A 27,915-nucleotide genomic window follows, 5' to 3' on the forward strand; every position below is an offset into this window, starting at 1 on the left:
TTGTTGTTGTTAAGATCTATCCTCAGGAGAGACACAGCATAAGAGTTCCTGAATCCGGAGAACATTATGAACTGCATCTTTTGCACTACCTTCAAGAAAACCTTGGATCACGTATTGCTGCTCTGAAAGTGATATAATTATGACCTATGTAGAACTCTGGTGTACACTGGCTGTTTAACCAAATGAGGAGGTTTACTTAATAGAGAACACAGAATTGATCATCACATTTTGGTACCTGCTACATAACATCTATTTCTGAAAGTAAATTTGGTGCCATGCAGGTGTCTGCCGCTTGTAGATAGTAATCTAATAATTTAACCATACACATACAAAATTGAATGGTACATATTTCTAAGGGACCTGGCAATACCAGGAGAATTACTGAAAGAAATAAGACATTAGCACCATATATCCATACTGCCCTATTTTCACTTTTAATAGCATTATAAACCTCATGGACTTAATTAGTGTATTTTTACAGTATACTTCTGAATTTGTTAAAATATGATGATATACTGATTGGTTTGGTTCAATTCCAGAACCTCTGACTAGTTACCGATTTGATAAGCACTTAAATGTAATTGAATAGCTTATGCTTCATTGGTTAGGGTGTATCCAGCATGTTATGAACTAATCACTATTAAACCTGTGACTTTACCAGTCATTAATGATTTTTCAAGGATAACTTAGTGGCCTCCTAAAGACACTTACTTTGGCTCTGACCAGTTTTTAGCCAATTTAAACTATCTAGTATAAATAATTCTCATTTTTCTTTGGTAATGTGACAGAGTTGGTTTTTTCCTTTCACATAAAGGCAAGTAACTGTATATGTAGCATGGATTTAATTAGTCTTATGATATCATTAATTACAGATGGAAAAGTTTTAATCAAATGATTAGAGCTTAAATATTTTCAGGCAAGTTATTATTATTATTTTTTTTTACTTTAAGAAAAGGAAAAAGTACACATTCACCTGTATTCTTCAGAAAACTTAGTGGTGCCAGTTTCCATTCAGTATTTTCTTATTAAAATATTCCAGAGTTTTAGGGAGGTGGAAGGGAATCACGGTGGGGTGTGGGAGACCAGGGTGTGGGGAAGAAGGTGGTGAGGGTCTGCTTAAGAATTAAGCAGAAGTATTTTTAACAAAAATACTCATGAAAAAGTTTGGGAAATAAAATTTAAACTCCTAGAATGTTAGTTGAGGAAACCAGAATTACATCACTCTGTTGCCAACACAGCTACAGACTAACATTGTCAGGGGAGGAAAAGTTCCTTAGAGTTACTTTCATAATTCCAAATTTTTGTTATTTTTCCTCTTAATTTTGGAAACCTTACAGATTTAAACTTTATCCTTTTTAAATAATTTGAACATAATTTACGTATTGTTATCTTAAAGTGAAAAGATTTCCAGACAACCTCTTTACTGTAAGCTAATCCCCACAAGCCATGGCTCTCTTTTTCAGTGTTTAAAGCCTATAAACAGTTTTCTTGAGTTGTAACAACAAAGATCATGGGTTTGGATCCCTGTATCTCTCTCTCTCTCTCTCTCTCTCTCTCTCTCTCTCTCTCTCACACACACACACACACACACACACACACACACACACACACACACTCTCTCTCTCTCTCTCTCTCTCTCTCTTTCTTGAAAGGCTATGACATTTTCCTCATTTACCCTAGCACTTGACCCTGTATCAGACACACACATTTTCTTGTTTTCTTGAAAGGCTATGACATTTTCCTCATTTAGCCCTAACACTTGACTATGAGGGAAGTTCATAGGCTTTCAGGTGCTGATTAGGATCTGCCCTCTTAGAGTCTTGGGGTGCTAGATCACTCACATTGGAGCCAGTGGCAGGGAAGGCATCTATGAGTTTGATTCTTTTTATCACAAGCTTCAGCATTTGTTACCAGTACTTTTAAACAACTCTTCAAGAAAAATTGCTCTATTTCTTTCTCGCCACTATAGCAAGAGTAGGTTTCTGCCATAGAGAGCCACAACCTCCATTAGTAAGGATGGTTACTGTGCGTCAGAGGTGTACTCATCATTGAGGGCCAGGAGGGAGGTGGGGGAAACCCAGAAATGGCAGGGTGACCTGGTGGTTCTGTCCTTGGAAAGGGGATTGGATTTTGCTGTTTGTGTATTTATACTGTATAATAGATACCGTATTTTTCCTTATTGTCTATATATGTATTGATTTTCGTGTTTATGGTATTTTCCCATGCCGCGATTTTTATTTTTTCAATGTTAAATTAAATTGATTTGGGTAACTTTTCTTCCCCAAAAAAGTATTTTCCCCCTTGACTTAAGTATTTATATCTGACCTGTTGAGGGTGGTTTTTTGGGGATCTAGTTGGCCTCCAAGGATCTATCCTTATATTATATACAAAGTAGGAATGGTATACAGTAGCTTTTAGACAGCCACTCATTTGAAACATCTTACCCATTAAGGCTATTTTTTCAAAATGGCATCTCTTACCAAAACAAAGCTTAGAAAACCTCATGTACTCTTGAATTCACAGGTGTTTTTCTTTTGTATCTTGCCTTCCCCTTTCTTCCTATCACAAGGAATGTTTCTGTTGTAACTCCTAGTCACTTAAATGCCATTCAGCTTCTTTAGGGGGAAAAAATGTCTGACTGAATTCACTTGTGGAAAGAAGGCTTGACTAAATTTGCTTTTTTATAACCAATGTGGAAGACATCATAGTCTCGAAGCAATCAGTAGAAATCTCACCAAAACTGTTTGTACCCTGATTATGGGTAACAACTTAAAAGGCAAGGGTATATAAGAGTAACAACAGTTTGTGAGAACCAAAAAGCACTAGGTTAAACATCAAACTTGGTTTTTGCAAGCTTGATAAATGGGTGCACTTGAACAATAATCATCAACAGATATAGTTACTTGAGCATTGTAGAGCAGTGGAATTCAAAATCCAAGATTCATCTGGGATGCTTACTAAAAGAAATGCGAAGTCTTGAAACTCACTCTTAGAGATTTGTATTCCATTGATTTGGGTGAAGACCAGGAATGTGCATTTGTAACAAGCTTTCCAGGTGACTCAAAAGCAAGTCATCTGTAGACGACTCTAAGAAACTCTTCTATAGAAAGTGAAGTTGGAATAAAAAAATAATAGGTGATTTTTATACTGGACTGCTTTACAAGAACTTCAAACGATAGGAGAGAAAGCTGCTCATCTGTGATAACTATTGGCCTCTTCTCACTCTGAAAAGAGCAGGAGATATTAACTTTGTATTCCCTTTGGAGATTCATTTTAGAATGAAGGTTTTTCCTTCTGTTCCATTTCTGGCTCTTCCAAGTCCTCACACAAGAGAATGAAGTCACAATGCATGTATTACCTTTTAAAAGAATGAGATATAGGTATTTATGCTTACTTTGTTTTTACTACTTGTTTTATTCCTTACAGAAGGTGTGTCTCAACTCTCTACAACATCATTTTCTCTTTAGGTAGAATGATGTCTATAAGATCTTTCATTATTATAGAATCATAAATTTTTCAAGCTGGAATAAATCTTTGATATAATCTAATCTAATGTTCTCATTTGTTAGAGGAGGAACCTACATACTAGAGAGAGGAGAAAATATACCCATGGCCACACAGCCAGTTAACATTCAGTTGGTATTAGACTCCATCCAGATGTCTTGACTCATGGTAGTTAAATGATATATAAGGCAAATTTTTAAAGAAGTATTTATTAATATATTCGTATAAAACATTGTAAAGGTAACCACATAAAATGGTTATTTTTTCCATTCTGAAGTAAATGCTAAGCATGCTTATTAATGAAGCTAATTAGTATATGACATTCTGAAGTTAATTAAAATTGTTACTCTAAATGTGTCTTCCTTGGTGTATTGTGGGGGATTTGGTTATTGGGATGTAGAGTAGAGTGCTTGCTTAAGCCTGGGAGCCCATCTTACAGCTATTTGATTTAAGAAAAGAAACACGGCCATATCTAAACTAAGATATGTAAGGTGTCTATTCCCAGCAGATGTAAAGGAAAACTTTCCTGACTTCCACCTTCCCAACCCTACCCAGCCTCACCTGTCCATCTTCCAGCCTAAAATTTGGAGATATGTTAGTGCAAGGTGCTGGGCTCTAGGTAATCATTTCAAACGTCCCTCACAGAGAGAAAAAGTAGTGTTTGTATGTTTGTTTTTAAATAACCCAAATACAAATTTATGTTGTGTTCAGCAAAATTGGAGTTCAGGTCTTTAATTTTAGAACATAAAGTGCCTGCTGTTTTAAGCATTGACTTGTATAAAAAGAATTGCATGTCTCACTCCAGTAAGTTTATGGGTTTTCTCATTTTAAGCTACATGGCTTTTAATCATGTAAAGTGAAACATTAGTTTTGTTGCATTTTATTATAGGTTCTTTGTTTGCAATAAAGACGCTGCTGAAATTAATTGATTTACATGTTCCTTCTCCCTCCTTTCCCCATTTGTACAACCTTGCCTTGATTAGTGGCAATTGCAGAGTGATTAATACACGTGAACAAAGTCATGTGCTTGCAATGAAGAAGGGAGACTGCAGGGTGAAGGATTACATGGGGTTCTTAGTATAAATACTAACCAAAATGCATCCAAGCCCAACGGGAGGTGTTTAGAGAACTGCTTTGTACCTGTGATTCCCAACAGCCAGCAGTTGATATTGCAAGGGTAGATGGTGCTTGGAACCAGTGATTAGCATATCCCCTCTGCCCTCCGAGCAGCTGGGGGTCTCTTGGAAATGCCAGTTGGAGTTTCTGCATGCTCCTCAGGAAATTTTGAGGGAGTTCAGTATACCTTTTTCAGAGGTTTCTCGTGTTTTTTGAAGCTGTGTTAGAGAAAGAGTAGGGGAGTAGATAAACCCCTCTAAAATTACTAAATTTGGGTTTGTCTGATAACCCTTCTAGAACAGAGACAATCTCGATTCTGTAACCCTCTGAAGTTGTATGTAAAATAGTTCTTGAGCAAGTAAGTGGTGGTGCATTATTCTGGAGAGAAAATCTTCGGCTTTATCAGATTCTCGAAGGGATAGTGATCAAACAGAGTTAAGAACCATGGCTGTATTAGGGTCTCAAACTTTTATTTTGAATACAAAAATTATTAGGAATAAAAGTGATCTTTAAACAAGGTAATACTATAGACCAGTGCTTCCTAACTTTTTCACCTTATAACACAAAAAGACATTTGTATGATATTCAAGGATAAACTGAGGCACACTGGGATAATCTGTTGAGGCTGCTTACAGCCAGAAGTGACTGGCCATGCCCACCCCCGCTCTAAAGAAATTAGTATTTCAGCTTACGTATAATCCATTTATGGCACTATGGTTGGGAAACTTTTATAGACTAACTTGGTCTCTAATTCAACTCAGATTTATTGCTAATCAAAAATCAGCTCTCAACCTAGCCGTAAGCATTCTGCAGACTATGATGAAGGTGCAGACTTCCTGTGACTATACAGCTGCAGTGTACCAGAGTCGTATCAGAGCAAGTGCTATGGCCTTGAAGCCTTTCTACTTCCCTTTGGCCAAACCTCACCCACTCAGTGGATATGAGGAGGCAGTGATTGACCGTTGGTGCTTTTGCAGGGAGCAAAGTTGAAACAGCTGCAGTATGAGAATCTTATAACCAGAGTTTATTTGGGGATTGGTGTGGTTTGAGGATTTACCAGGATTAGAGTGTTCGTCAGCCTGGCTCTGTCCACAGATCTGTTTCCCTGATCCTGCCACCCTGGAAGGGGTTGACCTCCCATCGAAATGAATTACAGGGGTTTCAACTCTGACACAGGCCCTAAGTTTATTGACTTTGCTGTTTTCTCCTTACTAAAAGATGCTCTTTCTAAATTGGCTCCTAGACTTAAGTTCTTGAAATAGAAGTATGGGGAAGCAATTAGCTAGGATAGTTGTCCTTAGCCAGCTCCAGGAATTCTCTCCATCTTCATTGGAAGAACACCCTGTGGAAGTAGCATAACATAACACTCTACTCATGGGTGACAGTTCTTTACAGGAAGGACCTCTGACAGGATGGTTCTGGAAACCACAGAGCTCTTCTGTAAAATGAACTCTCTGTGTTGCTTAGTTACTGAATATGTTATATAGTTGTAGTTGCATCCCTAAGTGTTCATGTGAAACTATTGTCTGTAGTTCAGTTGGATATTTTGTTTGTTTGTTTTGTTTTGTTTTTTCAACCAGTAAGGGGATCTCAACCCTCGGCACGGTGTGGTCTGCACCATGCTCAGCCAGTGAGCTCACCAGCCATCCCTATGTAGGATCCGAACCCGCGGCCTCGGTGCTACCAGCGCCACACTCTCCCGAGTGAGCCACGGGGCTGGCCCTCAATTGGGTATTTAATGATGTGCTGCCAGTTAATTGCTCTGAATTGTCTAAACTGTCCATTCTCTTTATTCAACTGTCCGTTCCTCTTCACTCCTATTGCTGCTCCTGTCATATTCTGGGTCTCATGTTCTCATGCTGGGTAACTGCAGCATCTCTCTACCTAGCCTTTGTTGTGAGGGAAGAATAGAATTCCAAATTACCTCAGAGAAGCAGTTCTCAAATTTCATTCACAAGTATTTAGCAACAATCATTTGCCAGGCTTGAGTTGGCCATGAGAAACAAAGCTCAGGATAGTCTTTACCCTCAAAACGCTCTCAGGACCAAGTTCACTTCTTGTCCCATTAGCGCACCCTGCAGGACACTGCCACTTCTTAAAGACAAGCTAATTCTTATTCTTCTGCTCAACTTATAGTGATGCTCCAGTCCTTAATCAAATCCAAATTCTGCCTGACATTCAAGGCCCTGAAGACCTGACCTATCCTCACTTCCCCTTCCTTAAACATGTGGCTCGGCTCTTCACTCACCTGTGAGCATCCTGAGGATTTCCTCTTTCAATTAGTATAACACATGCTTCTAAGTCAGAACCAAGTTCCTCTCAGTACCTCTACAGAGCTTATGTGGGAATCACCACCTGAGAGTGGTAGAATGGCAAAATGGTACCAATATTGGCTTTGGAGACTGGCTTTCACCCTTGCTCTGCTACTTGCTAGCTTTATAGGCTTGGGTTTGTTTAAATAATATACTGACCCTCAGTTTTCTTATGTGTAAGATAGGAATAATAATAGAACCTTCCTCAATGAACCGTTGTGAGGATTAGATTAGTTAATAAACATAAAGCACTTGGTGCCTGACACACAAAGAGCTCAGTAAATTTTATCTCAGATTTAGCATTTAATTGTATATCACTGCTTGCTATTGGTTTTGTTTCACCAGTTAGGTTACAGACTCCAAAAGTAGGCACTCTTACACTTGTTTGATTCTCCCCATAATACTACTACAGAGTCAGATACGTAGGAATCTCTTATTAGACACTTCAGTACCAAAAAACTTCCGAATAAAAAAGATTTGACCTCCTCCATTTAGGGTTGTCTGATTGACAGATTATAGGTTCCTAAGCATCCATCTACTAATTCACTTGTAAGACTGCAAAAGAGACCAAATTCTCCCTTAATTTAAGCTTTTAGGATTCCTTTTAAATGTCATAGGAGTTTTTATTCTTCATCCCCTGCAAAGGCTTTAGGTCAGAAGGAGTGGTGCTTTTCAAACCCTGGTTGCTATTACAATTGCCTGGGGAGCTTTAAAAACACTGATGTCTGAGTCCCTCCCAGGATCAATTACATCAAAATGGGGGTTGGAGGGGTCCTGCCATCTCTTAATTAAAAAAAAATTTTTTTTAAATATGCTCCCTAGGTGATCCTAATGTGCAACCAGCGTACAGTGTCTGAGGTAGAGCAATGGAAGATTTTATTCATGGAATATTAGAGCCGGAACAGATTATTAGAAATCATGTAATCTACTGCTTTACTTTACAGATAAGAAGCTGAGGCCAAGCCAGGAGGTGATTACACCATAGCCATACCAGCTGCTTAAAGAGAGTCCCTACTTGAATCCAGTTCTAGCTCTGTCTCCACTTCCCAGAGCAATGTTCTCCCAAACCAGAGCTCATCAGAGGAATTTGCCAAAGAGAGGGGGCAAAGGCTGTTGTCAGGGTGGCCTCGGCAAAGGTGGAAGGGGTAGAAGAGAACACAGGTTCCAAGTCCCCAACCCTTATTTTGTCCAGAGCAGCTTAGTTTTTACTTGTGTATGATTGGGGAAAACATGTTCTGCAGCTTAAAGGAAGAGGTCAAAAATCAATGACCCCTCCCCTCATTTTACAGATGAGGAAACTGAGGCCCAGAGAAGACTGCAAAGCCATTCAGCTGTCAAGTGGCAGAGCTGTTAGAAAAATTCAGGCTGATTAACTCCCTGAGGTACAAGGAGGTAAAGTGACTTCCTCAAAGGCACAAAACTAGTTAGCAGCTAAACAGGGATACTTGAATGCAGTCTCTAGGACTCTCAATCTAGAACTTGTACTCAGTGTCACCACTGTAAGACGCTGATATTAGAAACATCGAAATGTGACTATCGTGGAATCAAAGAAATATAATATTTGCCTGATATCCAAGTTTCTTCAGGTACTGACCTCATATTGAGCTCAAAAAGCATGTACTGGGTAGGTCTTGGATGTGAATCTCCCTGAACTTTCCCAGAGAAAGAAGGAGGAGCATGGGAAAGAGAAGGGAATTTGGAATCTGATGGAGTTGGATTTAAATCCAACAGTTGTGATCTTGAGCACCCCCTCTGCTTCTCTAACTTTGGTTTCCTGGATTCTAAAATTGGGTTCTAATACCTCACCGAGTACGTGAGGCCAAAGTGCCAAGTACAGGCTTGGCATTGATGGGGGCTTGGAAGTGATTTATGAAGCTGAAGTTGGCACTCCTGCCATTGATCTGACCCCACCCTCTCCAGGGCTGCCAGTGGGAGCAGTCTGCTCTCCGGGACTTGAGCTGTCAGGCCCAAGCCCTGGGGAGAAGATAGATGCCGGGAGGGGAGAGGAACATGACTCAGCCCCAGGAATCTTGGGAGAACAGCAGGTTCTGGGCCATGATCAAGGGTGGGTACAGAATTCTCCCACGGGGGTGAGTGGACTCTGCCTTGGTCTCAGATACTTCCCACCTGCCTGACCCAGGGGCTGATCTTCTGGTATTGCACATTACTTTGGATGAAAGCATCATTAACTCTAAGGCCCTTGTTAGGGATAACATTTTACCTGTGAGCGGTGACACATTTCCCTCTGAATAAAAACCGCTAAAATTTGTATGGTGAATGCCCCACAACTTACAGACTATTTCCTTATGACATTGTGTTCAATTTGATCGTCACAATAAAATAGGGATGTTAGTTAGGCATATTATCATTTTTTATTTTTCAGCAAAAGAATTAGAGCTCAGAGAGGTTGTATGGCTTGCCCAAGGTCACAGTGCAAAAGTGGAATGTTAATCCTGGTTTCACTCACCCATCAGCAAGCAACATAATTGAGCAGCTACCACTGGCCTAGAGCATGCTGAGAGATTCAGGGATCTGGGAAATGTCAGAGGAGCCAGACACATTCTCTGTTCTCAAAGGACTCTCAGTCCAGAAGTAGAGATGGACATGTAAGCAAAAGAAGGTCAGTGCAAAGAGAAAGATGCTGAGTGCTGTGGGAGTCCACAGGAGGCAGAGCAGGACAGCAATTAGGAGTGTGGGCTTTGACCCAAAGAGCCTGCCATCCTGTCTCCCACTGAACCACTACCTACCTTGTAACTCTGGGCAAGTGACTTAACCTCTCTGTGCTTCAGCTTCCTCTTTCTATAGCATAGAGCTAATGCTGTAAACTTTAATATGAGAAAACACATGCAAAGCTCCTTGTGCCAGGCAGAGTACTCAACAAACATGAGCTATTAGTTCTCTGGACAGTGGAAAAGAGGATGGTCAGGGAAGTCTGCACAAAGAAGGCAGCGTTTTGATTAGGCATTAAAGGGCAAGTTTCCCCAGATGGGAGGAAGTCATTCCAGGCAAAGAGAATATTTTACACACAGAGTATAAAGGGGGAGCTGGCACACTGGGGAATAGGAATCTGCGTGTATGGGGGGGATGATAGGAAGGGCCTGAATCATGGGAGCAAGAGAGCGGTGCTGCTGTCCTCAGCTCTTCTGCTTGCTTCACCTCAGCAGGCTTAGTTTGTCTGAGAGACCAGAGGAGGGGACAGTTGCTTTGATGGGGAAACTGATGAGGAAAAGTGTTGTTAGGTAAGACAAGCTTTAGGGGGAGGACCCTGACCCCCAGGAGCTGTGGGAGGACACATGGTCTCCAACAGGAGAGGGTGCAGCCTCCAAAGAGGGGTGGACTGTGTGACCAGTGTCACCTACCTTTCAATTCTGCTGAAGACAGTTCTCCCATCCTGCCATGGTCAGTGTGTCCAGCTGCTAACAGAGTGTCCAGAGACCCCGGGAGGGAGCAGGTCTCAGCCCACTGTGCTGGATGTGCAGGGGTTCTCATGAAAGGGGACTGAATCCCAGTCTTGCTAGGGCAGGATGGCCTTGCACAGAGGTGAATGTTCAGGAGCAGTTGTTCCAGGCAGGATCTAGCTGTTGATGGGGACGGAGCAATGGAACAGTGCCTAGAGAGCTGAGGAGGAAGGGTTGTTTAGGGCAGGAGGGCATCCACCTGAACAATGTAGAGACCTGCACCGTCTTTTTAAAACATTTTTTAAAGTTTTAATTTTATCATGGTTATACAGGCACATAACTTAGAGTCAAGTTCTATATCTTTACATAACATGCTTGGATTGTTACTCTGTAATTTTTTCTCCCAGTTTTTATGGATTATCTAGTGGCATCCCACTATGAAAGATTAGCATTTAGCTGTTTTCCCTCCCATTTCCACCAAACACACACACTCCCCACCCCTTCATCCTTTCAGTATAGTTCTATTGTAATTTTACTTAGATAATATTCAGTGTTTACATCATTATGACTATGTAAATGTATTCAGAAATGAACCCATCTAATAAATGGTGAATTCATTTTCATTCATGCAGAACTTTTTGTTTTACTTAGTTAATAATTGTCTTTTTTTGGCTTACATATTTATTACTAATTCAATCCCAAACTCTTCTACCTTTCCATTGATTTATCTGTTTTAATTGCTAGTATTCCCAATGTTTTTCTACAATATATTTTCATTGTCAGTGTACAACATTTCAGATATTTAATGAGTTAAATAGATTTTGATTTTGTGTATAGTTTAAAAAGCCATTTTAAATGTACAGTTCAGTGACATTAAGTATATTAACATTGTTGTGTGACCATCATCATTTATCTCCAGAACCTTTTCATCATCCCAAAGTGAAGATAGTATGTATTTTTTCCCCTTTCTAAGTTATATTAATTATTTCTGCTTACAAAAATAATGTGTTCAATGTAGACAATTCTTTTCTTTTTTTTTTTTTTTTCTTTCTTTTTTTTTTTTTTCTTGGCTGCTGACCAGGATGAGGATCCAAACCCTTTACCTTGGTGTTATCAGGACCACACTCTATAACCAACTGAGCTAACTGGCCAGCCCCTGACAATTTGGAAAAGACATAGAAAAGCACAAAGAAGAAACTAAAAATATCCCATAATTCCACAAATTGGTTAGAGACTTGAGAAAGATGTGGAAAGGCATCCTAGGGTGAGATGAAACCCTCCCACTGGCTCAGACAATTTGAATTGGGGAGCAGTAGAAAACAGTTTTGAATATGAAGGGTGAAGATATTATAAACATATCTGTCTTTTCTATCTTCCTTAAAAAGGGATGAATGGGGAAGGCAGTGAGTGGTTCTAATTGTGAATCCAACCTAGTAAAGATTCTACCAACTGTTCTGGTTATCTCTTACTCTATAACAAACCACCCCAAACTTTGGGGTGTAAAACAGCAAAAATTTGTTTTTATTACTGTCTCACAGTTCTGGGGGTTAGCTGGGTTCAGGGTCTCCTATGTGGTTGCAGGCAGACACAAGGGCTGGAGGCATCGGGAAAGCTTCCTCACTTATACTTTTGGTTCCTGGGCTGGAAAGACTCAGTGAGCTGGGGGCTGGAACAGCTGGGGCTCCTCCAGCATCTCTGTCTCCATGTGATCTCCCCAGGTCTCTGCAGCATGGTGGTTTCAAGGTGGCCAGACTTCTTACATAGTGGCTCAGAGGTCCAAAGTTACGTGTCCCCCAAGAGAAAGCCAGGCAGGAGCTGTATTCCCTTTTACAGTGAACCTTAGAACCCATGCAGTATCACTTCCACCACTTTCTATTCTTTAGAAATGAATCACTAAGGCTGGCCTACATTCAAAGAATGAATGGAAGAGTGTCAAAGAACTTGTAGACATATTTTAAAACCGCCACAGGGGCAGATTCTGTTATCTATTCTAAAATATGAGTGCCACAGACCCTCCTGCTGGTCTACAGAGCAGGTGGCCCATAAATTCTTGATTTAGAGTCATAGAGCTGATAAAGATTTTAGAGATTATTCAGGCAAGTGCTTTCCAACATTTTTTGATGCTCAATTCCCTTTCACAGTAAAATGCAATCTTGCTCTCTACCTGTAGTGATTTAAAATTCTCGTGATTTTTGCATGGCTTGTGATAAAAGGGTAAATTTTTTTTTGGACATTCATTTAGAAAACATTCATTGGGATCTTACTATATCTCCTGCACTGTGCTAGATTCCAGGTAGACAAGAGTGAGCAAGATGCACATGGTCCCTGCCACAGTGAGCTTACTGTGTAGCGGTGTAGCCAGATGATTTAATAAAGAATTATAGTGGCTGGCCAGTTAGTTTAGTTGATTAGAGACCAGTGTCGTAACACCAAGGTCAAGGGTTCGGATCCCTGTATCAGCCAGCCACCAAAAAAAAAAAAAAAAAAAAAAAAAAAATTATAATAAAGTGTACTAAATGCTCTTCAGAGGAGAACCAGCTAACAAAATAATTTGTCTGGTTTTGATCTCTCTGCTCAGATAAAAATGACGTTTCCAGCACTTTAAGGTTTTTACTTGGATGCCATACAGGTCCCTCACACTCAATGTGTTAAAAAAGCCAGTGGTCTTCCTCTCCCCAGTCCTGCTTCTCTCCATGTTCCCTTGATTTAGTAGCATCCCATCTACCTGGTCAAATCACTACAAACTTTCCTTCTCCACTTCCACTGCTTCTCTTGACTAAGTCTTAAAAAGCAGCAAACAAACAAACAAACAGAAACTGCAGTCCTCTAACCTTGTCCCATTCTCTCAACCCCTACATCAACCTGTCCTCAAGATGTCACTTCAGTTTTAGAATTATCTCAAAAGCCTGGCCGGTTAGGTCAGTGGGTTAGAGGTTCAGATCTCTGAACTGGCCAATCACCAAAAAAGGCCCAAAACACAACTATCTCAGAGCAATTATCCTAAGAGAAAAATATTAATCTTATAACAGCATATTGTTAATTCAAGGCAATTGTTAAAAAGGTAATTAAGTTGATCATTTTAAAAACTCTCCTCCTCATTTAACAAGTGATGCATACTGATTTTAAAGTAATTTTTTTAAAAAAAGCATGACTGGGGCCAGCCCCGTGGCTCACTTGGGAGAGTGTGGTGCTGGTAGCGCCGAGGCTGCGGGTTCGGATCCTATATGGGGATGTCTGGTGCGCTCACTGGCTGAGCGTGGTGCGGACCACACCGTGCAGAGGGTTGCGATCCCCTTACCGGTCACAAAAAGGAAAAAAAAAAAAGCGTGACTTGTCAACAAGCAAAACTATATATCAAATTTGATTCAGGGACCAAATATACACAGAATATTAACCATGTATGATAGGATCAAAAACAGACAAAAATTGCTTTCATGATATGATTGCATTTTGTGCTAAAAAAAAAAAGAAAAATTTTGTTTGTGTTTAAACAATCATTTAGTGAGTTAATATTACTTCTGAATGTTGTAAAATACTCCCCTCTGAATATGGTATTTTGTTTTCATCTGTTTCCGATACAAAATATAAGATTTAATAGATATTAGTTTGGCCTGCTTCACTTTTTTTTCCCATTAATTTTTATTTTTTAAATTTATTTATAAAATTTTGATTGACATGTAATAATTGTACATATTTGAGGGGTACTGTGTGATATTTTGATACATGTTTACAATGTGTAAAGATCAAATGAAGTCAACCAATATATTCATCACCTCAAACATCTATCATTTATTTGTGGTAGAAAACATTCAAAATCCTCTCTTCCAGTTAATTGAAAGTATACAGGATATTGTTGTTAATTATAGTCACCCTACAGGGCTATAGAACACTAGATCTTATTACTCCTATCTAGCTCTAATTTCATATCCATTAACCAGCCTCTCACTGTTCCTCCTCGCACCTATCCTTCCCAGCCTCTGGTAGCCGCCATTCTACTCTTTAATTCCATGCGATCAACTTTCTTAGCTTCCACATATGAGAGAGAACATGAGGTATCTCTCTGTTCCTGGCTTATTTCACTTAATGTAATGTCCTCCAAACTCATCTATATTGCCACAAATGACAGGATTTCATTCTTTTTATGGCTAAATAGTATTCCATTAGTTGTTTTTTTGGTTTTTGTTTTGGAGGGGTTTTTTATTTATATTTCTGAAACACAAAATAAAAGATTTTAGGATCTATTGGGAAGTAGTTCTCCACAAATAACATACTGTAGATGTAAATGATCTGTCTTTCCAGTAAACAAAAAGCCAAATTAAATCGAATTGTTATTAAACTTTATTTTTTAAAACACTGTTTTTTGACATATTGGTGACTAATGATTTTTGATTAGAAAATAATATTTTTTTCCATGAGGATCAGCTTGGTTCAAATTTGCAACATTATCATTTTCTCCTCAATATCAGATTTTTGTGGTTTAACTGTCAGTGCTCCTCATACTTATTGTCATATATTTCTCAGGGTCCAACATGGCTATAAATTAAACCATATATAAATAACTAATATTGAAAGTAATTTAAAGCTGTTTAATGATAAAAGCCATGACAGTGAGCCATGTTCACCTGAGTATGTTCCTTGGTCCTCCACTGACCTCCACCCATGTACATCTCGTACATACTTGGAGGCTTTCCATGGAACCATGTGAAAGAGGAAAATAATGGAATATTTTATTGATAGATTGAAAAAATTAAAACATGTGCTATATCCACTTTTAATGATGTGAACTCTTTGGAATCGCTGGTTAGAAACATGCATCATACCCAGCCCTCTTATTTTTCTCGATGATGAAGCTGAGGCCCAGAGAGAGGATGGAAGTTGCCCAAAGTCTGCAACCACGGCAGGATAAGAACCACGGCTTTTATTCCATGTGCTACATTTGGTTGGCCTGAGTCTGTCACTCTACTCTTCATCATCTCACACCTACTCTTCACCCAGAGCCTGTGTGCTGAGATATGAATACAGAGAAATTAAATGGATTTTTGTATGTGGCTTGTAGAATTAGTCTCTTTATATGGTGACACCTTGTTGATTCATCCATTCAATTGATGGTTAAATCATCAACTGCTTTCTAGATGACTTACAAAGCCTGCCCATATAGCCCCAGCCTCCTGTTGGGCTTCATCTCCTGCCTCTGCCCTCCTGCCCGGTTCACACCTACACTCTGCTTACACTGGGTTTCTTTGGGAAACCTCCCCTGCCTCCCCCAAATCTGCCCTGAGTGCGCCTCCTCTCTATAGCCCATTACAGCCTGTGTCATATGGTGTTATAATTGCCTGTCTACTTGTCTGTCTCCCTCACTAGCCTAAGCACCGTGCAAGCAAGAACCCTCTTGTTCACCACTGTGCTTCCAGTGCCCACAGTAGGGCCTCACCCATAGCAAGTGCCCCATGAATATCTGTGGAATCAGGGACTGAATCTGCCATTTTTGGAACATTTCTTGTGCTCTCATAGTACAAGGCCTCTGAAAAGGGTGTTTCTCCCAACACCCCTGTTGGTTCTACTCTCCTTAAATTGTCAGGACCCAGCTCAAACATCCACAACAATCAACAGTTCTGTGAAGCCTTCTTTCTCAATCTCAGCATTCCCCCACCATACACACAGTTAATTCCTCCTCCTCTTGCTCCCATCCTCCCTGCCACCCCATTGCCACTTAGGACAGATATTACTGTCCTTGTGGACAGTGTCCTGTATCTTTTATCCTGGTCCCTGGCACCTACACAGTGCGAGACTGGTCTTTCTGCTTAGGATTCAGCAGTGAACCTAGCAAACAAACCCCCTGTCCTCATGAAGCCCACATTTTGGTTGTGGGGTAGGGGGAAGGACAGAATATAAATAAAATAAGTAAAATGTTAGAAAGTGGTAAGTGTTAAGGACAGAAAAGAGCAGGATGGGCTGGCAGGTTAGCTCAGTTGGTTAGAGCATAGCCTTGTAACACCAAGGTCACATGTTCAGATTCAGACCCCCATACTGGCCAGTCACCAAAAAAAAAAAAAAAGGAATAGAGCAGGGCAGCAGGATAGGGAGAGTGGGAAGTTGTAAGGAAGCTTTGGCAGTATTTGGATTGGGAGAACAAAGCTCCAAACTTGCAGTGGCTGAGCAAAGGTCTTAAGAATGGAGGGGAGGAGGCTGGCCTAGATCAAGTTACAGCAAGGAAGCTAAATGTGGCTGGAGAGGTGGTGAGCAAAGGGAGTGGTGCAGGAGAGGAGGTCACAGAGGTAAAACAGGCCTTGCGGTTCATAAGGACTTTGGCTTTTGCTCTGAGATAGTTTTGAGCAGAGAAGTGACACAATCACATTTTTTACAGGCTCACTCTAGCTGCTGTATTGAGAAAAAGACTAAGGGGGGGACAGGGGCAGAAACAGAGATCCATGAGGGGGCTACTGCAGCAATCCAGGTGAGAGGTGATGGTGCTTGGGCCAAGGTGGTAGTGGGAAAGTGGAGAGTGGAATATCTGAACGTGAAGAGTCGCCGATAACTCTACATTTTTGACCTGAGCAACAGGGAAGGATGGAACTGAGATGGGCAAGACTGGGAGGAGCAGGAGTGATAGGGAAAACCAAGATAAGTTTGTCTATTAGACAACTAATGGAACTGTTGAGTAGATAGCTGAATACACAAGTCTGGGGTTCAGGGGAAATGGTCCTGGCTGGCAGCATAAAAGTGGGTATCATCAGCATAAAGATGCCATTTAAAGCCTTGAGGGCCAAATGAGATCACTAAGAGAAGTGTTTCCAGGAAGAGGGAGTGATCTGCTAAGTCAAATGCTGCTGCTGCATCAAGTAAAGATGACGCCTGGCAATGAATGAATAAATGCCAAGTCCTGTTAGATCTGCAAAGTATAGTTGGTTATTAAGGGTTAACTAGCAACAGATGGGTGCAGAGACAAAATGGCTCTAAGTCACAGGAACACTTAAAGACATAGGGAATGGAAGAACTATGGCATATTGGTGTTGGAAGAGGCCTTAAATAAGTCATTTAATCTGTACTCCTCTCCCCACTCTAGCCTGACAATGAATTGAATCCCTGGCTTTAGAACAAGAAATATTTGTGGGGTACTGAGGCAACCAGTCTATGTCAGTCAGAGAAAGTACAGAGTTGAAGACTGAGAGAAAGGACACAGTAAATGCTGGAAAGCAGAGGCAGAGTGAAGGAGTGGAGATGACCTCTGGAGTCAGAAGACCAAGGCTCAGGTCCTGCATCTGCTGCTACCTAACCTCCTGTCCTTAGGCAAGTCACTTCATGTCCTCCCAGCGCAGTTTCCCAGTGTGTACAATGGGAGCAATCAAATCTTTCTTGTCCTTTCCACGATTGCAGTGAGGTCTGAATATAGACCTCATTGGGATAGAGTAATGCAATGAGTAATAGAGCAATACCTTGGGATAGAGTAATGCTATGCCTGGGTTAGTTACTGCAAGAGCAAGAAAAGGAGGCCAAGAGAAACCCTCAGCATGGAATGGCAATGCAAATGGGGATGAGGAGGAAACGATCATGTCCTCAGTGGGTCTGTCGGTGCAGCCTGTGAAGAAGCTAACCAGGATTCAGGCCAGGATCTGGGCTGGAATGGACTGGGCTTGGGTGGCAAGAGGGGCTATCTGGACAGAGACCGAGGCCTTGAATCTGCCTCCACTGAGCCTGGAACAGAGACGGAAGAGGCCCTGAGGCAGCGACGGCGAAAAGAAATGGAGACACCGAGACAGAGAGACCCAGAGACTGGAGACTCAGAGACAGACACAGAGACTAAGAGACAGGTCCAGAAACAAGGGGCCCAACAAAGTCCCGAGGCGACCCTGAAGAGGGCGAGGCACGGGGGCTCAGACCCGGGCAGCGCAGAGCCCTCGCAACGTGGAGGGTAGTGGCGCGCGAGCGCGGGGTCCCCGGCGGGGCCCGGGCGGCCGTGATCGTCGGGCGCCCCCGTCCGGGCTGCTCGCCCAAGATGGCGATGGAGGGGCGGGCGAGGCGGCGGCTGCCCGGGCCCCCGCGCCGGCCCCCGCTCGGGCCCGGGCCCCCGAGGCCGCGCCCCCGCCCGCGGCGCCGCGCCTCCCCGGGCCACTGACGCCCGGCGCGCCCTCCCCCCGCGGCGGCGGCCGAGGCGCGGGGAGGCGGCGGCGGCGGCCCGAGCCCGGCCCCATGGCGCGGGGGGACGCTCGCCGCGGCCGCGGGCTCGTCGCGCTGACCTTCTGCCTGCTGGCCGCGCGCGGTAAGGGCAGGCGCCGCGGCGGTGTGTCAGCGCGCCCGCGCCCCGGGCTGCGCAGGGCTGAGGGGCTGGCGTGCGTCCCCGTCCCGAGCGAGTGCCGGGACCGTGGGGCGCGGGGCTGCGCGTCCTTGTGCCTGTGATGCCTGCGCGTAGAGGTCTGCGAGCTGAGGCGGGAGGGCGTCTACAGCGTGTACTCGTCCGCAGGGAGTGTGTCCTCGGTTTGCAGGGTGTGGAGTGAGTGTGCGTGTATGAGTGAGTGTGTGTGTGTGTGTGTGTGTATGTGTGTATGTAAGTGTGTCTGTCTGTATGTGTGTGTGTATGTGTGTATATGTGTGTGTACCGGTGTGTGTGTGAGTGTGTATGTGTGTGTGTGCTGGGGGGGGGCGGTTCCTGCGGGCGCGCGTGTCCGCAGTGCGTACCACGGTCGCGGAATGGCATCGCGGGGCGGGTGGCTGCGGCGTTGGTGGCTTGAGCGGAGCGGACTCTGCCTTGCCCGCGAGTGTCTCCGGGTTGAGAGTGTGTGAAAGAGCAGGGGAGTGGGGGGGTGTGTCTGCACCCCCATTTGTGTCGGGAGCGTAATTCTGTTTATGGGCCTGAGCTAATATTTGGCCATGGCTTTTGGGGAGTGTCCTTGTCTGTAGTGGGGGGACAGTGCGGTAGATTCCGTATTAACTAGGGGTGGTGGTGATAAAACACTCAACTTTGCCCAGTGGGTGTGGTCCGGGAGGGGGTGTTGCTCCCCAAACCCGTGGCCTGGAGTGGGCTGGGGGAGGGGGCAGGAAACCAGTTGCTTTCGTGGACGTGTCCGACACTCGCTGTCTCGGGATGGGACGCGTGTCACTTCTGCCCCACCCCCCAGGGGCCGACGAGGGAAGCGTGGACGAGGTCAGCAAGGCAGCCTCCAGTCCCCCATCCTAGCGTGGAGTGGGGGTAGGGGTAAAAGTCAGAGTTGTTCACGCTGGAGAAAGGGCTGGGAACGGGTGACGGAGTCCCCAAGTATGTGCTTAGGGCTCCTCCTTCTACCTCCAGCTCTCTCTTTCTGTCCGGTGTGCGTTTGGGGACAGCCCCTGGGGAGGGTAGGTGGGAGGGCTGGGAGGGGGATGGGCTGCCCGCTTTGTTCGTCTAGTTCTCGCCTTCCCTGGCGAGGGGGTTGCTGAGGATGTGTCCGGGGAGAGTAGGGAAGGGACTTGGCGGTGGGGGTTGGGAGGGGGATTTCTCTCCAGCTGCTGCGGCTTTCCAGAGAGACTCCGCCAGGCCACGTGGGAGGACGGCGGGGAGAAGGAACCTCCTCCTGGCCAGCCCCAGGCCCATCTCCAGGAAGACCAAACAGCGGGTGGGAGAGTGCTAGGAACTGCTGGTACCCTTCTCTCCCTGCGAAGACACACTCCTTCCCATCCCAGATCGCGGACTAGGCTGGAGAACGCCGAAGCGAGAGGGATGGGGGACTGGGGTTGGGCGGCTGGACCTGGGGAGCCGGAGGGGGGAGGGGTTGCCAGGTGAAAGGGGCGGGGAAGTGTCAAAGGCGTCTGTCCTCCTGGAGCCCAGGGGATTAAGGAATAGTTGTCCAAGAGCTCCTGGAGCCAGCTCAGGGTCACCCAGCAAAGTGAGATCAGGGCTGGGAACCGCACCGCGCATTATCCAATACCGTTGGGGCCTCCGCAAGGGGCTCAGCTTCTCTGCTCCAGAGACCTGGCTTCTCCCTGCTCCCGAGTGCACAAGGCAGGGGAGGGCCCGAGCTGGAGCTCCTCTTGGCTGCAGTGTGAATGGCTAAAGCAGCGACTGTGCTCGCCCTGGTTCCCCCTCCTTTGAGTGTGCAAAGCTCAGCAGGCCTGGTGACACTTCTGTCGAGTACTGGCTAGCCACCCTGATCTGGACTGTCATTCATTCATTCATTCAGCAAATATTTACTGAGCACCTGTTATAGGGTAGTATGTACCTGGTGCCTAGAATAGAGTAAATAAGGAGGCAGACCTGGTCCCTGCTGCAAAACTTTGGGAGGGGGGTAGACTGACAAGTATCCTGCTGCAGTGCTGTGGAAGATGCTGGAAGGAGGGGCTCCTAAGCCGGTCTGGAAAGGTTATGAAAGGCTTCCCAGAGAAAGTGATGAATGATAGAGAGGGAGTTAGCCCTGTAGAAGGAGAATGATGGTGGGGAAAGTTTTCCAGAGAGAACGGCATGTGCAAACGCTCAGAGGTGATTTAGTTTAGATCATTCAATGAAATGAAATCTGGTTTGGAGTTTGGAGTACAAGGGGTGGGAGTGGGGCAGGTAGGGGAGAGTGAGACCGGGTAACAGAGTATTGAGAGGAGCCTGAAGAGGGGGGCTAGACCCAGCTCATAAAGGGCCTTGTAAGCTCCACCAAGGTTTCTGACCTGAGAGCCCCCATGAGCCCTTGGTGGGTTTTAAGATCAGCGTTGCATCAGCTCACTCCAACCAGCTGGAGAATGGATTGGGCTGGGCTGGAGGCAGGAAGCTCCAGCTCCTTGGGAGGCTGATGTAATAATCCAGAAGAAAGGATGGTGGCACCTAGCATGGTGGCAATTGGAGTGGCCTGACTGGCAGGATTCTAAATAGAATCAGCAGGACTTGAGGACAGATTGCGTCTGTAGGGGGTGAGGGAGAGGGAAGTAAAAAATAATGGACTCCTTAGCAACCTCAACATGGCACAGAATGAAGGGTGGTACTGGGGTCAGGGTAATGCCAATGTCTACCATCTGTCCCCCAACACTGCTCTTGAGTCAGGGACTGGTGCCTGGGGAGACATTTTTTTTTTTTTAAAGATGACCGGTAAGGGGATCTTACCCTTGGTATTGTCAGCACCATTCTCTCCCAGTGAGCTAACTGGCCATCCCTATACAGGATCTGAACCTGTGGCCTTGGTGTCATCAGCACCACACTCTCCCGAGTGAGCCACGGGCCGGCCCCCTGGGGAAACATTTATAGGAATGGGACTCCTGAGGGCAGTGGTGGAAAGCTGAGCTGTTTTCTCCACGTGCAGGAAGTGGGGCTCTCCATTCACCCAAGCCAGAATTTGGAGGGTTTGGAGCCTAGAATTCAGTAACAGGAGAGCTCTCAATCAATACATGAGAGCTTTCTCCTCCCCTGGAAATCCTCCCACCCCGCATCCCTTTCTCAACCCAGAAGCTCAGAGGCCAATCTCAGTCAATTGGGGAGGTCCTCTCTGACCCCATCTCAGAAGTTAGGAATCAGGTCAAACATTCAGAGTTTCTCTTAATAGTGAATCTTATCCAGAAGTGATCTTAACTTTCCTTGATCCTGTATGTACTTTCATGGCCCAATTAGTCACACATTAATGCATCAATTAGCATTTCCTTTGTTTTCTCTAAAGGTATTTCTTTCAAGTTGAGTAATCTCACAATTAGAGCATCATGGAATTTCAGCACTGAAAGGAACTTAGAAATAATTTTATTTTATTTTATTATTATTATTTTTTTAAAAGATGACCGGTAAGGGGATCTTAACCCTTGACTTGGTGTTGTCAGCACCACGCTCTCCCAAGTGAGCCAACTGGCCATCCCTACATGGGATCCGAACCTGTGGCCTTGTTATTATCAGCACCACACTCTCCCAAGTGAGCCACAGGCCGGCCCTAGAAATAATTTTAGTATGAGCCCGTTTTACAGATGAGAAAATGGAGTGACTTTCCAAAGTTCCATGATTAGAGACTGAGCTGGGGCTACAGCCGGGTTCTTGGCTCTTTGACACTATACTGCAAGGTTGAAACAGCCACCCTTTCCAGGGATTTGTTATGTACATACCCAAGTTTACCCTCCCTGTACTCCTTCCTGCCACATGAGAAGTTATCAGCTTTGGGCCTGCCCCCCTCAGTCAGTCTGTCTGGGCTCTGGAATCCACCCTCCTCCCCTGGTCCCCCACCCTGCTTCCTTCTATTCCCTCCAATGTCTCTGAGGTACAGCAACCAGACTTGACACAGAATTCCAGATGCAGAACAGATGTCATTGCCAGGCGAGCCTGGGGGCTTCCAGTTCCCAAGGAGGTAGGGGGAGGAATAAGAGTGGATCTGAGGGAGAGGACCCCAGCCTAGTCAGAGGGAGGTGATGGGAGTGCAGGGCCAGGAAGGAAAACCAGAGAGAATATTCTGGGGCCTGACATGCAGAGAAATCAAATCCTGTCTTCTGGGCCAGCCGGGCTGCCAGCTACTACTGCCTCACTGCTGAGGCTGAGGCATCGTCTGGATTTGGAGAGTTATGGGGTCATTGGGACCAAGGAAGACAAGGGTCAGTAAGCTGTTTTTCAGGTGTAGACCCAAGACTCCTGGATGATTCAATAAGGTGCTCATTACCTTGTCACCCAGTTTGGGGGACAGAGCTCTGGCGAGTGAGCAGAGTGTGCAGGGAGACAGAGGGGGGTGTAAGAGGAAGATATTTTTAAGTGTATGAGCCATACATCAGGAGAATAGGTGAGGTAGTGAGCTCCCTAGCTCTGGTAATGTTTAAGTACAGTTTCTTTCAGTGTGAGTTTGCTGTCCTGTCTTTGTGTTTTGTAAAGCATTTTGTTAGGTGACTACTAGGTGCCACATAGTATGCGAGGCAGTTTCCACATGTATTATTCACATCATCCCCAGCCCTGAAGGGAGTTACTATTATTTTTACAGATAAAGAAACTGAGGCTTGGATAAGTGTAAGGTGCCCTGTGTCTTATCTTTTTGAATGTGTCTCTGCATGTCCTCCCATCCATTCAAAGAATATTTATTGAACGCCTGCCTTGTGCCAGGCACTGTTCTAGGTACTGAGGATTTAGAAAGCTGACTAGGACATAGTCCCAAGAGTTTGTTGCCTAGTTGGGGAAAAAGGCAACTCAAAATCTGGAGTGATGGCTGCAGTGATCCAGGTACCAGGTTCCTATGGGGCAAAAAAGGGAGCGGTGTCTGAACCAGACAGGGATGGCACAGCACCGGCAGCACATGAAACAGCGAAGTGTTTGCAGAGAACTGGAAGTGGTTTGGGATGTGTGGTGGGGGTAGAGGGTCTCAGGGGAATAGGAGGTAGGCAGGCCAGGCTGAGTGTGACTTCGCTGTCAGATGGGCTGAGGCTGGGTCCTTCCCCTCAGACTTGCAGATGAAGGGAGGGCCGAGGCCCTCTTTGTGTCCCAGGCAACCATAGCAACTCTCTTTCCAGCTGTTGCTGGGAGGGGCTTAGTGTGTTAAGGGAGGTGGCAAAGGTGGAGGGCAGGGAGGGAGTTTTCTGGAAGAAACCAACTTGTGTCTTCTGGGAAAGGAGAGTGGTGATGGTGTCATGGAGAATTGCTCCTAGTCTGAAAACAAGTTGTAAATCTGTTGAGCCCTGAAATTCAGAAGTGACAGAACACTGATGCTTGTGGCGAGTTCTTGGCTTAACGAAGGAGACATCTTGGCTTCTTTCCTCTCCCCATCTACCTGCCCCTTTCCTGAGAGTTCACTGAATCTCCTTTCTGTCTGGATTCTAATTGGCCTCATAAAATCTAATTTATCCTGTAGGTGGGTAAAATAATCTGTCAGAAAAAGGAGATTGAGAGATGGCCCCAGGGATCCCAAACCAGAAGCTCTGTGTCTCTGGCAGGGTCTCACTGAGGAGACCGAAGAGAACGGATTGTAGGGGAGGGAGGCCCCCTCAAGGCACAAAGCTGGTGGGTGGCAAGTGTCCACTGAGCATCTGCCATGTGTCCACCCAGTCCTGAGAGGTGTGGCTAAAAATGCTCACAGGAGGGGCTTTGGGGGTGAGCCATGGCAGTGGGCTGGGGTGGCAAGAAAGAGGCAGCCATGAAGCCACTGGACAAACCAGGTTTACTCCCCAGAGCATCATTTTTACAGAAAGATTTGGTGGTGTAAGAATCACATTTATCTTAAAAATAAACATTGCTGTGTTATGGAGCAGAGTGCAAAATGTGCTAGAGGTTTCAAAATAAAAACGGTGCCAGCCGGTTGCTCACTTGGTTAGCGCAGGGTGCTGATAACACCAGCGTCAAGGGTTTGGATCCTCATCCTGGCTAGCTGCCAAAACCAAATAAATAAATAAAAATAAAACCATTTTCGGCAGTCGGTAAGCCTCATAAGTATGTTCTCAGAGAACTTTGGTGACTATGTTTGAGAAGTTTGGAGACTTCTCATTTCAAGACTGGGGAAACCGAAGCTGGAAAGAGAAAAGTAGCTGATCCAAGATCATGAAATAAATGACTGGACCTAGAACCCAAGACTCTGACCCTAAGGCAAAAGCTTGTTCCACCACATCCTGTCGTCTGTCTAGGCAAGAGGAAGGATGGCTAAGGGACATCCAAGTGGCTTTTGATGTGAGACTTAGTAAAGCCTTTACTTGGAGAATGCAGGGGCAGCCTCACCGAGGGGATGGCATCTGAGCAGAGTCCCTAAGGGCACAGAAATCATGTTGGACATTGAAGGAGAGAAAACCCTTTTATTCAGGAACGGTTGTCTCTTCCATGCTCGATTCATCCCCAGACAGTCAAAGAAAGGTAGTTTTCCCAGACTCTGTCACCCAAAGAGAAGAGATCCTCCTCCCCAGGCCTCAGTTTCCCCACGTTTAGAATGAGGCTTCTCAGGCTTCTCAGACATTTTCACTAAAACAGTCATCTTGAGCTCCTAGCACAGCAGTGTTGGCCTCTGAGGAGGACCCCATGTTCTCTCCGCACCTCCATCCCTGTTGGTTCCCTGTTCCGCCGTGCTGGGCTCCTCAGAAGTGAGGAAGCCAGACATCTGCTGACCCATGAATATTCAGGAAGGGAATTGGAGCCTCCTCTGGGCTCCCCAGCCAGCCGCCAACCCCTCTGGCTGCTGTCCTGCCCGCCAGAGCCCAGGCTGCTGACATACCCGGCAGCTGCTCCGGGCCCAACTGTTCACATTGTTTGTTCAGCGCAGCAGGGGATTTTCCAAGCCCCGGACGTGCTTTAGGGGGTGGGGAGGCTGCTGAGGGCTCAGGGATTCATGTCATGTGGGGCTTTTCTCCCCTGAAACCCAAACCGACTGCTCAGCGGCTGGAATGGGCATTTGGAAGCCGCTGGGCTGAGAGCCCAGGCTTGACTTCCCCCCCACCCTGTGTTTGTGCGGAATCCAGGGCCTTAGCGATACAAGGGACTTGATGTTGAGAACAGCTATTAGCATTCGTACAGCCCTTTACAGTTTACAAAGTGCCTTTAAACAAGGAGCTCCCTTTCCTGGAATGATGTCCTCAGACTCTGGGCTGGAGCCCTGGTATATGTCATCTTGTTTAATCCTCACAGGCTTAGTATCACCTTCATCTGACACATGTGGAAACTGAGTCCTGGAGACGTTAAGTGGTTTGTTACATAGCTGATAGGTGGAGCAGCAACAACGGAGCCTTGATCTTCTGCTCCAGGGTCAAATGCTGTTTCCACCACAGCACACGAACTGCAGTAGTGTGAATGCCAGTTCAGTTTCCCTAATTAGAATGAAACTCGGTGAGGGCAGGAGCTGTCTTCTTTCCCCCAGACCCACTAGTACTGCTGAGGCCAGTTGTTCAGCTGGAGGTGTCCAGTGGAGGCTTTCTGATGGAGTAACAAAGGCAGCGCCTGGTTCAGGTCCTGTCTGTCCCTCTGTCCTTCACGTTGCAGTGTCAGAGCCCTGGCTTCTGCCCTGCTGTCCTTATCTCAGCCAATTGTGACTTCTCTTCTACCCTCAGTCCTGTTCCTTTTTGGAGGTGGTGGGAAGGGAGCCTGGGTTCTAAGTGTTGGCAGGTACGTGCCCAGATGTTGACAAGCGTGGTAGAAACTGAGGTACGTGTGATCAGATATGCAGTTATGTCTACTAGTTTTTTGTGTGTCTGGATGGTGTTACATGTTTGTTCAGGAATAGTTGTGTTTATGTCAGTGAATAATCACACAATTACAGAATCTCAGAGATCATTTGCTACCTTCAAATAAACTGAGGCCCAGAAGGGAAAGTGACTGGCCCAAGGCCACACAGCTAGACAGTGACAGAGTTAGGTCTAGAACTGAAGGTCTCCTGATTCCCCAGCCATTGTGCTTTGTGTATACCCCAACGTCACTCCATCAGCACAGACCTGCCTTGTAATGAGTATGGGCCGTTGTCCTCACCTCTGTCCCTGGTTTACTCTCTGACATACCATTCTGCCTTGAAGCAAAGTGTCAGGCCAGAGGATAAGAAGGGCCCTGGGGCCATTGAACTTTTATGAGACAGGAAGGCAGCAGGTCAACCTTGTGGGAGACACAATGGGGAGAACCAACCATTTCTCTATGATTAATGGTGACTAGACCCTGCTGAACTGTTGGATAAAATAATAAACATTGGCCTTTGCGTGTTTTTGCCTTGACTCTGGGATAGTATTTTCTTCTTCCGTTGTTCCTCTCTTCTTCCCTCTGTGGCAAGGGCTGTGTTGAGGTCTGCAGGCTCTTCTGGGGCCTCAGAGGAAGAAGAGCCCTGGGTTGGGTCAGGAGACCTGGTTCCTGGCTCTGGCCTCCTGCATGGCTTTGGAGAAATTAGCTGCAGGAAGGAGTGCTTAGTTTCTCCAGTCACCGGAGCAGAAGAGGCTGCTGACTGCCACAAGAGCCTCCTCTTAGGTTTGCTCTGTATCTAGCTTGAGTGTAGCCCTGACCTGGGTGGGCATGGAGCACTTAGCTTTTCCCAGCAGGACTGGCTCACTTTGTCCATTGTGGTAGAGGAAGGGAAATCTGACTTCCCTTTGTCCAGGTGGCTTCACAAACCAGCTGGGAGTTTGTTTTGTTTACTTAAGATATATATCCCCCCCCACACACACATGTATACAAATGCACTTTCTCACACTCATAATAAATTTATGTTTATTTTTTATTAGTCAAAAAAGCTTCATTTTTAAATTTAGCTTTCTGACTCTGTGCTTGTGTCTTCAACATGTTTACAATGATTTTCTGTTCCTTGATAACAAAAACATGCTTGATACTGTCATGGACACATTAAGCACAGATGGAACCACCACAGGCCCTGCGGAGGTGTTTTTCCGTTTTAGACAACCTTACAAGAACTTGAGTTCTCATAGCACAAACCTCTGAAAATCTGCCTGGGCACACGCCATGTGCAGATTTTGGTACTTTCTCAGCCTTCTTGGTACAAAGGTAAACAACTCTATTACCAGGGGTTCAGGACAGCTTAGCTTTGTTAGAGGCTGTGCTGTAGGAAAGCCTACAATGGTATGTCAAACGCTGGGCCATTCGGAGTGCCTCTAGATACTGTCCTTGGGAAAGGAAAAAGAAAACTCTTAATACATTTTCAATGTGTCCTGGCTACAGTAGTTTTCTGGCCTGTGGTATAATATTTTGGGTGGAGCGGTAGAGGTCGAGATGACCT

The 27,915-nt window shown here is 45.1% G+C and overlaps 2 protein-coding genes and 1 pseudogene across 9 annotated transcripts in view; 2 read left to right on the forward strand and 1 right to left on the reverse strand.

Annotated features, from left to right (window-relative positions):
• The window catches only part of DPP8 (dipeptidyl peptidase 8), a 64,192-nt gene extending 59,786 nt beyond the window's left edge, over nucleotides 1–4,406 (forward strand). For all 4 annotated transcript variants that reach the window (XM_063089277.1, XM_063089280.1, XM_063089279.1 and 1 more), the window contains one exon: nucleotides 15–4,406. In XM_063089277.1, the coding sequence (XP_062945347.1) occupies nucleotides 15–137 (123 nt within the window). In that variant the 3' untranslated portion in view covers nucleotides 138–4,406. The remainder of the gene's footprint in view (nucleotides 1–14) is intronic.
• A 13,704-nt stretch (nucleotides 4,407–18,110) lies between these two features.
• Nucleotides 18,111–27,915, forward strand: part of IGDCC4 (immunoglobulin superfamily DCC subclass member 4) — a 37,483-nt gene continuing 27,678 nt past the window's right edge. For 3 of the 5 annotated variants that reach the window (XM_063089575.1, XM_063089577.1, XM_063089576.1), the window contains exon 1: nucleotides 18,496–18,587. In XM_063089575.1, the coding sequence (XP_062945645.1) occupies nucleotides 18,518–18,587 (70 nt within the window). In that variant the 5' untranslated portion in view covers nucleotides 18,496–18,517. Of the gene's footprint in view, nucleotides 18,139–18,495; nucleotides 18,588–18,631; nucleotides 18,740–27,915 lie in introns of those variants that run through there. The other 2 variants (XM_063089579.1, XM_063089578.1) reach the window with 2 other exon arrangements.
• Nucleotides 19,993–27,779, reverse strand: LOC134371712 (large ribosomal subunit protein eL34-like; annotated as a pseudogene).

The sequence above is a fragment of the Cynocephalus volans genome, chromosome 3 (assembly GCF_027409185.1).
Source record: "Cynocephalus volans isolate mCynVol1 chromosome 3, mCynVol1.pri, whole genome shotgun sequence".
Taxonomy (NCBI): Eukaryota; Metazoa; Chordata; class Mammalia; order Dermoptera; family Cynocephalidae; genus Cynocephalus; species Cynocephalus volans.